General features: G+C 43.7%; 1 protein-coding gene across 2 annotated transcripts in view; it reads right to left on the reverse strand.

Moving 5' to 3' along the window:
* Atg14 (autophagy related 14) overlaps positions 1–15,809 on the reverse strand; it is a 34,103-nt gene that overhangs the window by 5,667 nt on the left and 12,627 nt on the right. For both annotated transcript variants that reach the window (XM_031361697.1, XM_031361696.1), the window contains 7 exons: positions 15,071–15,113; positions 10,244–10,325; positions 6,921–7,158; positions 4,302–4,531; positions 2,301–2,418; positions 976–1,066; positions 812–897 (listed from right to left, as the gene is read on the reverse strand). In XM_031361697.1, coding sequence (XP_031217557.1) covers positions 812–897; positions 976–1,066; positions 2,301–2,418; positions 4,302–4,531; positions 6,921–7,158; positions 10,244–10,325; positions 15,071–15,113 — 888 coding nt within the window. The remainder of the gene's footprint in view (positions 1–811; positions 898–975; positions 1,067–2,300; positions 2,419–4,301; positions 4,532–6,920; positions 7,159–10,243; positions 10,326–15,070; positions 15,114–15,809) is intronic.

Consider the following 15,809-nt stretch of genomic DNA (forward strand, 5'->3'; position numbering starts at 1 on the left):
TCACCAGAGACTATGAAAGCTAGAAGATCCTGGGCAGATGTCATACAGACCCTACAAGAACACAAATCTCAATTACCATAGATGGAGAAAACAAGATATTTCATGACAAAACAAAATTTACACAATATTTTTCTACATTAGCCTACAGTTTGAGCAAAACACCTAGTAAAGGCCCATTTTCCAAAGAATATACACATAAGATATGTCCTGTCTCTACACAAATGTGCCCATGCTGATGAGAGCATGGACAATGGGTAACACCTAGAGCAGGGTGCCAAAGTTGAGCCTCTCCCAGTTTGTGCTCCTTTGGCTTAGTGACTAAGACGTCAAGTCACCTAGAGTGGACAGACCATGGAGCAGAGCGGTATTCGTTGTTATTGATTTCTGTTTTTTAAGCTGATAAATTTCAAGCCAGTTTACTGTATGAACTTTAACAAATGGTGACCAAACTGACATGGCAAGGAAAAGAAATCCCACAGACACAGTATGCAAGCCCAAAAGAAAATGAACAAGAGAGGGCACAATTTCCAGAGGGAGGTCAGAAAAGAAACAAGTGAGCTTCCAGAGAAACACAAGGTGGCAGCTAGGGACTCTGGCTCCATTGACACATGACATGCTAAATGTACTCCACTGCGACTTTCTGTTATAGGCCCACACACGGCCAGCTGTTTCCTTGCACACAGTACTGTACAATGTTTGTCATTCCCACAGAAAGGGGGACTTGGGGACAGTGGATACTATGCCAGCGAGCACGACTGAAAAGCAGCCACAGAGAAACAAGGCTTAGAGAAAAGCCACACATCCAACTTACCTGCCTAGGTGCTCAGAGTGCGGGCTGACCAGGTGCATTAGGTTCCTGAGTGTGTGCAGTGGTTGCAACTGATCTAAATTTACATGCTAGAAAAAGCAAAGGCTCAATTAATACTTTCAAATAGACAGCAAATAGAAAATGAGTTAAGAGCACAGGGCTTGTACCTGGGAAGAACAAAGGTAAAGGATGTTTGCATTCAGCTTCCTCACTGCGCGGGTCAGTTTCTGTTTGTTGAGGTTTTCTCCACAAAACTCACTGTAAGACAAGCATATCCCATCTAACATTGCTCTCTGTGGAGGCATTAAAATGTTCTTTCTGAAGGATATATCTGAACTCCAGTTCAGACCAATACAGCACATTCCTCCTCCTGAGTAAACTGCCTGAACAGAGCCTTCCTAGGCTCCCTCGGGAGCATTTCCACCCATCTACACAAACTGCAAATGCATGTACCTAGGTGACTGCAACTCTGCCTCTGGAACTCATGCAGCATCAACAGGAAATGCTCTTGGAGAGATACCTGTGGGAGCACACTTTCTGAACCATCAACAGAGGATCAAGCAAGTCTCACTCCTGGTGGAGTGACAGCTGCAGACTCCAGGGGGCACGTGTGTGCTGCTCATCACCTCTCCTGCCTCCCCTCCGGGGACTCTGTGCCTTCTCTGCCTACTGTTTTCTTCCTTACTGTCCCCACCCGTGGCTTGTTCCCTTCGGCTTCATGCCCTGGGCTGGGGATATAGCTTGGAGGAAGAGAATTTGCCTATCTGGGTTCAATCCCCAGAACATAAAAAACAAAAGAGGGAAAACACATGCACCTCCTCCTTTCAATGACTTCCACAGGCCCATATCACGGTAAATTTGTAAATTCTGGCTATTAATTACTTGAGCACACATAAAAAAGCCCAGCAACCAGATAATGAGGCAGGAGGATCCTGAGACCAGGTGGGCTATAGAATGAGACCCTACTTAAATACAAAAAAAAAAAAAAAAAAAAAAAAAAAAAAAAAAACAAAAAAAAAACAAAAAAAAACCAAAAAAAGCAAAACACTTAAGTACAGGCTGCTACAATCCAGTGATAAGACGTTTACATGTGCTAGAAATACAAGGGTCACTAGAGTGGCACTCTTAATGTACACTGGGTTAGACTGTGTCTTTTAAATATTTAAACACTAGGTTTTCATAAGAACAAAGCAACCCCCTCCACATCCCACCGATACAATTCCTCAGCTCTCTTCATGGAGATTGGCAGCATCCTCCTTGTACAGCCGGATCCCTCCTTCGGTTATTTCCCCAAGAATCAGTCAGAGTCTCTGTTGGCTCTTCACATCCAGTCTGTGACGTGTGGTGGGTTCATCCTCAGAACCAGCCTCACATTTTTAGTCAAACCTTCTCAGGCTTTTACACTGGCTTTTCTCTCAGCTAGTGAAAGGGTACGTCAGGAAGACAGACATGGATGACAATAACAGACAGCACCACCACTGTAGCGACTTACCTGTTGCACAGCTTTTTGGGAAGATTGATGTCAAGTATATGAGACACAATGTTGACCAACTGCGTGGCATAGCCCAGCGCGGCGCTGATGGTGTAGGCAGGGTTGTTATGCTCCATGTCTGAGAGTGCACACAGAAGTCAATCAGGTTTTCCCTTGTAGTTTTTTCTTTCTATTTTTTTTAGAATTACATTACTGATAACTAGACTTCACATTTATTCCATGGTCAGACACAAAAGTCTGAAATCGGCAGAGCATAATGGTCTAGACTGACTGGACCTGGCAATGTATCACCTAAATGATTAATGACCAACCTAGCCCATGTGGTAGCTCATACCTGTTAATACAACACTGAGAGGCTGGGGTAGGAGGCCAGCCTGAGCTACATAAGACCACTTTTCAAGATGGAAGAGTTGTCATTTCCTCTGTACCTCTGCCTACCCCAAATCTGCTAGCTCAACCCCCCTCCCCTTTTTTTTGGTTTTTCAAGACATGGTTTCTCTGTATAGCCCTGGCTGTCCTAGAACTCACTCTGTAGAACAGGCTGGCCTCCAACTAGCTCATCTCTTAGCACTGACTCAAGAGTATAGTCCCTTGGCCACTTCTTCACAACCTGGGATGGTTAGATTTCAAAACCAATTTAATACAGCCAAGTCCCAGGAGAAAGTATCAATGGAGAGTGCCTAGAACAAGTTAGCCTGTGGGTTTGTCTTGATTATCAACTGACATGAGAAGACCTAGCCTATGGTGAGTGTCCCTGTGGACTGTGTGAGAGCGAGCTGGATTCTTGCTTTCACATTTTCCCTAGGATGAACTGTAATCTGGAAGTGCAAGCTAAAATAAACCCTTTTCCCACAAAGCTGCTTTTTTTTTCCTTTGGGATACTTTATAACAGAAATGAAACCAGGACACAAGCCATCTCTCCAGGGAAGGACAAAAGGCTACCCACCCTTCTCAGGCAGCCTATTATCATCAGCACCCAACACTGTCCATGGCACAAAGCACACCCTCACTAAGTATTTGCCAAATAACTTTGTGTGGTGGCAGTATCAGAAATATATGCTGAATGACTAAATGAGCTATCCTTCTCCACAGAAGACAAACTGTAGGGGCATTTCAACTTCCATTTAATACTCCAATAGTGTGAAGATATAATCTAAAGCCAAAAGGCAAAAGGCAAGATACACTCTACAAACATGAGATTTTCCCCTCCCTTCTTCCCTACATAAGAGATAAGGTGGGGGCTAGTGAGATGGCTCAATGGATAAGAGCACTGACTGCTCTTCCAAAGGTCCTGAGTTCAAATCCCAGCAACCACATGGTGGCTCACAACCATCTGTAATGAGATCTGATGCCCTCTTCTGGTGTGTCTGAAGTCAGCTACAGTGTACTTATGTATAATAATAAATGAATAAATAATAATTAAAAAAAAAAGAAATAAGGTAAGGCTTGGCTATGCAGCTCAGGCTGGCCTTGAACTCTGGACAATCCTCATGACTCAGCCTTCCGAATGCTGGGATAATAGTCATGTGTCACCAGAATTCTTTTGTCTGCCTTTCCCTATGAATTAATACTAACCCAGAAGTGAGTAGTCATCAGTCATCAAGTGATGAATATAAAATGTGGTATATCCATACAATGGAATAGTATTTAGCCATAAAAAATCAATGGAGTACTAGCATATGCCATAATATGAACTTTGTAAAACAAGGCTAACCAAGACAAAGCAGACACAAAAACTGCACAGTGCATGACCTCACCATCTGGAAAGCACTCTGCTTCCCTAGAGCTGGGGAAGAGAATAGGACAGTGCGGCACCTTCCGAGCAGGGGGCTCTCCTCTGGGGTCAGGAAAGGTGTTAGATGACCCAAGCTCATGCTTGCCAAACCTTGTGCATGCACTAAATCCAACTGTTCACTGCAGCACTGTTCACTCTGGCATGAAAAGTTTACCTCACAAAATATGTACACAAGTACATTTTCAAAGAGTACTTTTGCTTCTCACCAGGTCCTTGGGTCGTTTTCTTCTCTTCTACCCAATTATAGTAAGCAGAGTAGTCCCCGTTGTTTGGTAGGCTAATCCATGGGCCTGTGATGCTAATGCTGGTGTCGCCATTGTGGTCATCACAGACCCATCTTCCAGACAGGTAAGTTGTCCTCCGGGCCTCAGCAAGCTTGCTCACCATGCTGGAGGTCATAGCACTGTCAGTCTCTGACGACACGTCTGCAGGGTCTCTGCAAACCAACAACAAAGATTATACCCCAACCACAGTATATATCTAATACATGCTAAGAAAAAAAATTACAAGCTAGAAGCACAGAAGGTGAGGTTTTCTTCCTGACTCACCAAGCCATACATGTGTGCGCAGTCCTGAGAAACACAGTCAGCAAGAGCGGCACCGTGGGAGCAGTAGGGTACTCATGTAAATACAGACCACATCACTACATGGTACAGCATCGTGGGACTGTGTGGCCTACTGCTGACCACAAGTCATTATTTGCTATACAACTACACAGGCACATGTTTTCTTGGTAAAAAAAATTTCAGCCTTATGAAAAAGTTGCAAGAGTCTTAAAGTTTCACCCAAATTACCAACTTTGGAAAATGCAATGATAAAAATCGGGAGGCCTAGATCCAATCCTCATACTGAAACCCAACGCAGACTAAAACACAATAAAAGAATCAGTCTGTAAGATAGGGGCTCATGTATCCCAGGCTGGCCTTAAATTTGCTATGCCACAGAGGCTGGTCTTGAATTCCTGGTCCTCCTGACTCAGCATCCTTACAGCTATGGTTATAGGTATGTGCCATCATACCCAGCTACCATGGTACAGAAATCAGGTCATTTACACTACTAACTCATCTACAGACCCAAACCTGTAGCCACAAGAGCACTGTTAGATTCTCTTTTGTGGCGTAGGATGCAAATCCAGACGCACACACTGTGCTCGCTCGGGTGCCTGCACATAGGGATGTAATGTTGACACAAGGCTTCTGCACTACTAGCCTTTCTCTTGAAGGCCTGATCAGTTGTCTCTATGACAATTGGTAGTAATTTAACTTTTCTCCACTAACCCAAAATACTTCACAACTTTGTATCTAGATTTTCTGCTAGCACTGATGGATTGAACCTAGGCCTTTTGCTCACATGCTGCCTAAGGGCTCTACCACTGAGCTATATCCCCAGCCCCTTTGCACTTTTTATTTTGAAATAAGGTCTCCTTAAGTTGTCCAGGCAAGGCTTAACTTGCAGTCTGCCTGTGTAAATCTCCCAAGTATCTGGGAGCACAGGTCTATGCCACCAGGAGCAGCTTTACCTGACACAAAGTACTTGGAAAGATCAGGGAGGGAATGGGTTTTCAAGTCTGAAGCAAAACTCAGACCTGTTAAGTTCTTAGGGAGCCAAATCTGGCAACACACCAAAGCCGAGACTGAGAGGGAGACAAGAAAGAATGGTTACTAGTTACCTACTGTCAGTCCAGGCAGAGCAAGAGAACCAGGAGACACATGGCCCTCAAGTGGAGTGGCCGTGGGGTGAGAGAGCATGTGAGTTTCTGCTGGTGGTTCCTACACCCGCCAATCAGCATCTACGTCTACAGCACACTGAGATGGAGTAGGCTGAGTGCACTCTGTTCCCAGCTCCACCTTTTTTGTCTGTCTGTCTGTTTGGTAGTACTGGAGACTGAACCTATGAGTGGCTCATGCTAGGCAAGAGCTGAGCTACAGCTAGCCCTTTTTTAAGGTTGAAATAGAATCTGAATAAGTTGCCCAGGCTGGCCTTCAACTTGCAATCCACCATCCTCGTCCTTCAAGAGACTAGGATTACAGGTTTGAACCACTAGACCCAAGTGAACTTTTTCAAAAGCATCCAGGTGACTGATAAATGCTGTCAGGGAGCAGGAGAGAGGCAGGAGGGGGAAGAGAAGCACTGTCCTCCCTACCCCAGTGTCCTGAGAGCCCTATGCACTAGAATCACAGTGTGTCTCCCCAGCAGCTAATAGAATAAATGGCCACTCCAGAGAAGGCTACGTCCAGGCCTTGTCTATGCACTAGTTTACACTCAGTAATGCAAGGGATTTCAGCCTCCACCTAACAGACAAGGAAACCAGGCTTGTGGGTTCAACAGTGTGTCTCACAGGAACACAACTAATACATGCCCTGGGGGCATGACTGAACAGATGGTTTTCACCAGGAGTTTGAGCCAGCATGTAACCTGAAAGCTTGTGACAGAACACAAGGCACCCCATCTCTTGTCCTAACTGCCTCCCCTTTATTTACTGTTAGCTGAGGAAGACAAGAATCAAATTTCATGGGGGCTGGAGAGATGGCTTAGCAGCTAAGAGCACTGACCAAAGGTATTGAGTTCAAATCCCAACAAACCACATGATAGCTCATAATCATCCATAACAAGATCTGATGCCCTCTTCTGGAGTGTTGGAAGACAGCTACAGTGTACTTACATATAATAAATAAATGAATCTTTAAAAAAAAAAGAGAGAGAGAATCAAGTTTCATTATCAGTAGCACCAACTGACCCTCAAATGAGGCCCAGTAAATTAAGTGCTGGTACATTGAGAAAACAATGCTCAACACCTGCCCCATGCCAAAGCCTTCTTACTGTACCTCCCCGAAGTCTTTACTTCGTCGATTGGGAAGATGATGGAGGTGAGCTCTAGGATGTGCGACCTTCGCAGACGTGCCAAGCGCTCATAGTGACTCTTCAAGTCAATGGTCTTCTTCTCCACCAGGTCCCCAAGCTTGCGGTTGTGCCGCTGAATCTTCTCCTTTTTCTCTTGGTGCCGCTGTGCTCGGCTGTAAAGCTTTTGGTTCTTTTCCTTGTTCTTGAGGAGGCCTTCAGAATCTACGCAGCAAGCCACAGGAGCCTGTGAGCAGCTCTGCACCACGGGCAGCTCACAACACCCCTCCCCTCCACACTCACTAGTGTGCACTCACAGAAACTTCACTAGGGCCTTCCTACAGAGATCCTGGAGTCATGGAGTCTGAGGCCTGCTAGGGTTGTTGCTGTACTCAAGGTAAGCTTCATCTGAGTCACAAAAACAAACTGCACTCTAAGACACCCAGGAACCACTTCCTCGAGACCTGGGTGCCGCCCCAGCACTCACCCTACATTGGTCCCATTGGCTGGTCTACAAGTTGACTTAAGCCTTTCTCTCCATGCCCACTGTTATTCTGATTACATGTAATCTCTAGGTGGCTCAACTCCAACCTACCCACCACCCCACTTTCTGCACACCCCATGAGTGAGTGCATGTGTATGATCCTCTTGCCTCAACCTGCTGAATGCTTGGATGGAATTACATGTGTGTGTCACTATGCATGACTCTTGCACAATCTATAAACTACAGATAATGCCTGGCAGTTCTCAAACACAGACCAAATTTTTGAATCTCCAAGCAGGCATAGCCACAGATCCCTTCTACCATGGCTATGTTCAGTGCCTCCACACTTGAGTTCTTCTCAGACAGACCCAGTTAATGTTAGGGAAATCCTGCAAATACCCATCCCCACACTGTTGTTCAAAATAACTATCCATCTGGTAATGTGCCATATTTGCTCCTATTTTTCTCATTTCCAGAAATTTCTTATTAGAAAGACTCTGCCCTGGGGCTACAAAGATGGCTCAGTGGTTAAGAACACTGGCTGTTCTTCTAGAGGTCCTGAGTTCAAATCCCAGCAACCACATGGTGGCTCACAACATGTAAGTACAACATATGTAAGTACATACATAAGTACAACAGTGTACTTACATATAATAAATAAATCTTTAAAGATTTATTTATTTATTTTATGTATATGAGTACACTGCAGCTGTCTTTGGACACGCCAGAAGAGGGTGTCAGATATCATTACAGATGGTTGTGAGCCACCATATAGTTGCTGGGATTTGAACTCAGGACCTTTGGAAGAGCAGCCAGTGCTCTTAACCGCTGAGCCATCTCTCCAGTCCAAGTAAATAAATCTGAAAAAAAGAGAGAAAGAAAGGAAAGAAAGAAAAGAAAAAAGAAAGGAAAGGAAAAGAAAAGGAAAGGAAAGGAAGGCTCTGCCCATAAATGCTCCCCAAGCCTGCCTCTCAAAACCTGGACTCTCACTTCTGTAGCACACAACTCTTAGATCTTCACTCCAGACCCACCGAAGCCTTGCCACCCGCCAAGGAGGCTGTAACAGGCACCTCACAAGCACCTGTGGACACAGCCGCAGTCTCTGAGGACCTAAGCTTGCAGGTTAGCACTGGCATGAGCTTTCTTAGTTCCCCATCTCCTCTCAGAAACACTCCTTTCCCAAGGCAGCTCCATGCAGATCTGAGTAAAACCATCCCAGCATTGGTTTCATACAAGTTTACTTTTACTTAGTTTAAAAACTCCATCATTTCCATATTTACTGACCCTTGGCAAGACTCAGGAATCTGTCTACCTGAGGTCCTAAACCAACAGGACAGTTTAAAATTCAGTATCTGCCCAGCACTGGTGACAGGGTACTCAGTCACCCATCTGCAACCTGTGCTGATTTTGGAACTCAAGATTCCCTCATTCCCTGCTGGTGTCGCCCCTAAAACATCAAAAGTACTTGATGCTATTTCTATTCTACTCTGCAGCTAGATGAACCCCACCCTTCAAATGCATGTAACTAACTTTCCTATCCACGTCCCTCAATGCATCTGCATTACAGTGCACTGTGAAAACATAAGTCAGACTTTACAGTGTCAGTCTCTGCCCTTCACTGGACTACACAGGCATATCTCAACAACACAGCTTCAAGAAAAGATGACTCAGATGGCTCAGCAGGTAAAAGCACCAAATGCTCTTCTGAAGGTTCTAAGTTCAAATCTCAGCAACCACATGGTGGCTCACAACCACCCATAATGAGATCTGATGCCCTCTTCTGGTGTGTCTGAAGACAGCTATGATGTACTTAATTGTAATAATAAATAAATCTTTAAAAAAGAAAAAAAGAAAAGATAACTCGTAGCAACCCTCTCCATCTGTGAGCTGAATTTATGAATCACTTCTAAACTTTGTGAAAGTGAGGAGGCTCCAGAGGGCACCTTCTATCAAGCACCAGTTTTCAACTCTGGCAGTCATCCAAGCTATCTAAAGCAGCCCAAAGTGAGGTCCTGGGTATGAGCTGACAGCAGGCTGGAAATCCGCAATAGTATGCACAACAGAGCAACATGGTGTTGCTGTAAGTCTAGGCTAGACTCTGGATTTCTCTGCCTGAATTCCCAGATGGTCACAAAGTCATTCTCATAATGTGCTACAGGGTACACTGCTTTATGACTATCTTTTTGTTTTAAAGTTTAGAAACCTGTTAGAATGAGCTGATTAAAGTTTTATGCATGAACTTGTTCAGCATATTGTGCAGCTTCAAGGGGATGGGACCCTTGCCTGAGCATCACTGGAAGATGTTGGAGAAACAAAGAGCCGATGTTAAACAACAAGCTGAACCCAAGTCCTGGAAAATGCAAGCAAACATCACGGTCCTTTCTCCCTGCAGATCCACAAGCATACACCATGCTGCCCTGATGCCCCAGATGTCCAGCCCATCTAACATCACATACACACTTCATGAGACTAAGTGCCCTGAGTGGAAGGGAGCACTGATAGCATCACATGCCACCATAAAGTCACTACTTCTAAACCATGGGACTCGGGAGATAATAATGTTACTCTCAACTTTAAGACTGAAGGTGATTTGAATGAGAATGGCCCCAGAGACTCATGTTTGAATGGTCTCCCTTAGGTAGAAGTTAGGAAGGACTAGAAGGTGTGACTCAGGAATTGAATTTAAGGCTTAAAAAGCTCCTGCTATTCCCACTGAACTCTCTGCTTTACAGCATGAGAGAACTAACCAATGCCCAGGCCAGGTACACCTTCCACCACCCACTCCAAGCCACTCCCCAAGCCACTCCCAGGGAAGGGATTACTTACTTTTCTTCATTTCCTCATTTCCTTTACATATCGTTTGCTTCAGCTGTTCAATCCTCATCTTGCATGACATTATTTTCCATCTCTTAAAAAATACACAACAGATGTCACAAATGTCAGTCTCATGGGATTTTTCTACCTGAATTATTGCTGATTTCCCAGTCCACCTTAGGAGGCAGTGAAGAAAAAGCTATCATAACTCCATTTGTTATGACTGTGTTGACTTACAGTAGATTACAAAGGGGAATGTATTTTCTGGTTCCGTACAGTAGCTGCTGGGAAATCAATAAGAAACTTATGTACTTCTTTCTAATGGGTTAGAGCACAGAGAAAAATGCTTCTAAACTTCCCTTACCCAGTACATAGCTACCTACGAACCTGAGTAAGCTGCATGTGGGATGTACAACTAGAATCCTAACATTTGGGAGGTAGAGACAGAAGGTTCAGGACTTCAAGGCCACCCTGAGCCACATAAAATCCTGCTTCAAAGCCATCATAAAATAATTATAATACATAAAGATTAATTTTCCTATATACTATCCAAATGTCATAGGGTCAACAACACACATGCCTAATAGCAGATTCAGAGTGTTTGTATCATCACACAAACACCAACCTAGCTCCACATTCAGATGACTCAGAAAGTTACATGAAACATGAAAGTGTCCCTTTACATCACTAGGAATGGTACAGCCAGGCACAGCTTCCCCTAGTGAATAAAGCATCAAAGCTTATAGCATATGTGTGGTGGTTTAAATGAGAATGGTCCACAGGCTCAGACTGTTTGGATATTTGGTCCCCAGTTGGTGGACGGTTTTGGAAAGCTGAGGCAGTGTGGCCTTGCTGGAGGAGGTGCTATCACTGAGGGCAGGCTCTGAGGTTTCAAATGACCCCCAGGACCCTCTTTCTCTCTGTCTCATGGTTATGGATAAAGGTATGAGCTCTCAGCTGTTCCTTCACTTCCCATAACAGACTCTTCTTCTTTTTTTTTTTAAAGATTTATTGATTTATTTCATGTATGTGAGTACACTGTTGCTGTCCTCAGACATACCAGAAGAGGGCATCAGATCCCCATTACAAATGGTTGTAAGCCACCATGTAGTTGCTGAGAACTAAACTCAGGACCTCTGGAAGAGCAGTCAGTGCTCTTAACCATCTCTCTAACCCCCCATAACAGACTCTTAATACTCTGAAACATTAAGTACTCTCTTTTATAAGTTGCCTTGGTTGTGGTGTTTTGTTGCAACAATAGAACTAAGACAACTTGTTAGTTAATGCACATTTTTTTTTTCAAGACAGGGTTTTCTCTGTATAGCCCTGGCTGTCCTGGAACTCACTCTGTAGACTAGGGTGGCCTCGAACTCAGAAATCTGTCTGCCTCTGCTTCCCAAGTGCTGGGATTAAAGGCATGAGCCACCACTGCCTGACTATGCACAACTATTTTGTATTCTCTCCCTAATTGTAGGTAATTAAAAGTCTAAAACAAAGTATTTACAGTGTTAACATCTACATAAGCAGTCCCATGACACAAGATACAGGACGGATGGCAGGGATTTGTTGTTTATTTTTATTTGTCTATAAATAAATGTTGGTGTGGAGGTGGGGCATGGAGTACTCATGGAGGCATTGATTCTCTCTTTCCACTGTTCTGTGGCTTTCAGGGGTGGAGGATGGGGGGAGGAGTGGGGAGTGGAGCTCAGGTCAGGCTTATGGGGTCCTTTACCTGCTGAGCCATCTGGCCCACTCCACTGGTCTTAACTTGTTCCAACTATCCTGAGTCAGCTGGCCTGATAGACAGGTGCAATAGCCTTTTGAAGACATAGTTACAGTGCCAATTTAGGTGGCAGCAGCAGCAGCCTGCAGAGCTGTGCCAGGGTTCTTCAGAAGGCAGTATAATGCTTTGAATCAACATCCAATATATGGCACAATTTCTCCCATAGCCAGGGTCCACGAGTGTAGTAATCCAGGGGTGGGAAGGGAATGGTTCCATTCTCAGCCCTGGTGACCCACTAGGAAAGGTTTTACTTCCTGTTCCCATGTTCCTAAGTTCTGCAGGCTTAGAAGTTTTGGTTGTGGAGTAGAGAGCACTCCTGCCAGGAGACACAACAAACACTTGATCTGGAAACTCAGACTCCTGCTAACCACTTCGGGCTTTAAGAGAAAGGAATACAGTGTTATCAGGGTGACTGATCCAGGTTCCCAAGAGGAAACTGATTTGCTTCTCCTCAACAGAAGAAAGAAAGATCTGTCTGGAATGTAGGAGATCCTTCTGGTCTTATCTTGGTGCTACCATGCCCTGGGAAACTACAATCCAAACCAGGCAAGATAACAAAGAGGAGCGACCCTTCAGGTATGAAGCTATGGGTCACTCTCCAGGAAAAGAACCAAGACCTGCTGAGGTACCTGCTGAAGATGGCAGAAATAGAGAATGGGCAGTACAGGACAGTAATAATAAATACCAGTTAAGGCCACTTAACTAGCTGCAACAATGTGAATTATAACTAACTTGGGTATTTCTGTCATATTTTATTAAGAATGTGCTTGTACAGATTTTATCCTTTCTTTATCATGTAATGTAACATCAATTGAGATGTCAATGGTTATCATATCTAAGCTATGAGATACTAAAAGAAATGTCCCTCAAGGGAATATACAATGTGTTTTCAATTGTATATGGGATATTTATATCATGTTATGACCTACTGTTTGTTTTCATTTAGAAATTAAGTATGACATAAGCAAATATGATTGTATGTCAAGTTGACAAGGATTGATGGACTTGTGATGTCTATTCTTGGTTGTCAACTTGACTCCATTCAGAATTAATGAAAAACCCAAGCAACTAGGCATACATGTGAGGGATATTTGGTTAACTGGATTATTTGAGTGAGGTAGGAAGATTCACCTTTAACACAGTGTACTGAGGTTTGAAGACGCATCCTAAATCTAGGCTCACCTCCTGCACTCTGTATCAAAGACATGCCTGTTTGTCCTCATTGTCACTGCCAAGGTCATCTACCCTGTTGCTGAGGTATTCCTTCAGTGGCACGAGAGCCTACATCTTTGGGATTCTGACATATACTACAGACCAGCTGAGACCTTCAGCCTCATGGACTGAACAACTACAGTATTCTCGGACTTTGATAGACAGCCACTGTTAGACTGGCTGGACCACAGCTGGTAAGCCATGCTAATAAGTCTCCTTTCTACATATATACAGTTCTCTATACAGTTCATATATATACAGTTCATATATACATATATTCGTTCTATCAGTTCTGTTCCTTTAGAGAATTTTAATACATCTGCTCTTATTTTATCTTGTGAGGACTATGCTATTATATAGTCCAGCTTGACCTTAAAATGCATGATCCGCCACTGAGGATTCTACAGAAAACTAAGAATGTTATAAAGATTTTAGAAAACTTTTCACTGAACATCTTATTTATATATAGTATTCACAGCATGGGTCATTTATATTCTTTAACTGTCATAAAAAATTATACACGATGCTACCACTAGACACTACAGAAAAAAGTTGACCATTGTATTAAGTCCCTCCATCTTGTCAGGGATAAGCTCTTTCTGTCAGGTGGCCCATAATCTCGTGACTGCTCAGCATGCAGTCCTCCACCAGGCTACACTTCAGGACTAACGCCTGGTCACCATATATCATTTAGAGTATATTTAAAATACACATACAAAGGGAATGACAGCATCTTACTCTTTTTCATTGAAAATTATATCACAGACACAGTTCCTTTGGGTACGTATATGCTAGCCACATTTTTACACTATAAAAACTGGTCTATAGACAAAGGCAGGCTCGACAGGCCATGGCTCTGCTCCACTCCTGGACCTAGAGCATTCCTTTACTAACTTTGGTTCGCTACCTGTGTCCCGTGTTCATTTCTTTTTTCTTTTTCTTTTTTTTAAAGATTTATTTATTTATTATATGTTATGTTCATTGTAGCTGTCTTCAGACACCCCAGAAGACGGCATCAGATCCCATTAAAGATGAGCCACCATGTGGTTGCTGGGAATTGAACTCAGGACCTTCAAAAGAGCTCTTAACCACTGAGCCATCTCTCTAGCCACCACCCCCATCCCCCCCCCCCCACGCACCCCTCCATGTTCATTTCTTAGGAGGAACTTGTTGACCACATGAGTGCTCTGTCAGCAGCACAGACTATCCCCAAGTCAAGTGTCTCTGACGCTGTGGACAGGAGAAAGGGGTCAAAAGGCCCTAATTTACACACCTGTGTTCATTCACCAGCTTAGTGGTTAATTTTGTTTAATGCGCAAAACTTTTTAATTAGCTTACTATGCCAAAATGCTTTTTTCTGTGGCTTCTAAAGGTCCTAATGAACTCAAACTGCATAAGTCCACTGCTAAATTATTTCTCTTTTTGTTAGAAGCTGGAATCTCATGTAGGCCCAGGCTCCAAGTCCCAACCCTCTTTTCCTCCCCTCCCAAGAACTGGGATTCCAGGGAAGCAAACCATGCACAGCTCGTGCTGAATCTTTAGTACTTTACATTTCATCATGTGTTTATTATGAGAACTGTCACAAAACAAATGCTTTATTGGTTCTATATTAGTATGCCAAGAGCAGATTTGTATAAGTACCCTTCATGATGGTTATAGGACTTAATTGGCTATTTCATTTGGCATATCTCCATGTAAAGTTTAGAAGGCCATACTACAAGTAAATTTAGCCACCAGGCTGTCAGGTGAAAAACTAAAAGAATTATTTCTTTAAGCTCTACCAATTTAAAAATATGCACCCTCATATATGAAGAAAATTAGCTTAAGTATTTCTTGGAACTTACCAGCTGATCTGTTAGCCGCTTCCCTTCCATAGCTTTCAGCACTCTGTATGGGAAAGAGACAGATGGAAACCCTTACTGACAATCGTATAAAGCTCAAAAGATATAAATCTATTTTTTAAAAATGATATATTATGTATATGGGTTTTCTGTCTGCATGTGAATGTCTGCGCATCCTGGATGTACCTGGACCTGAGGAAATGCCAGATGAGGGCATCAGGTCGATCTCCTGGAGCTGCCCTGCAGACTGCTGTTACTGTGAGCTTCCACGTGGATGCTAGGAAGGAAGGAAACCCAGTGCCTCTGGAAGAGTTCTTCAAGGTGGAACCATCTCTCCAGGGCTTGTTTTTTCTTTTGTTTTCAATACTGGCTCTTGCTATGTGTCCAAGTTAGTCTTGAACTCAGCCTTCTGATTATAGATACATACTGCCACCCATAAGATCAACTTTAGTAAGAATCAAAGGCCACCAGGCACCACAGGACAGCTACCAGTCAGTTTAGAGCAGAAGGTTCCTCAGAAATTCTTAAACTTAGATTTAAGGTAAAAATGTCATAAGGGGCTGGCTAACAACTCAGTCCTGGGCCACACCCTAGACTTACTACATCAGAGTATCTGAGGCTAAGAGTCCAAGAACCTACATCTTAAAACATCCTACCTGCCGGGCAGTGGTGGTACAAGCCTTTAATCCCAGCACTTGGGAGGCAGAGGCAGGTGGATTTCTGAGTTCGAGGCCAGCCTGGT

This window comes from Mastomys coucha, unplaced genomic scaffold (genome assembly GCF_008632895.1).
Source record: "Mastomys coucha isolate ucsf_1 unplaced genomic scaffold, UCSF_Mcou_1 pScaffold9, whole genome shotgun sequence".
Taxonomy (NCBI): Eukaryota; Metazoa; Chordata; class Mammalia; order Rodentia; family Muridae; genus Mastomys; species Mastomys coucha.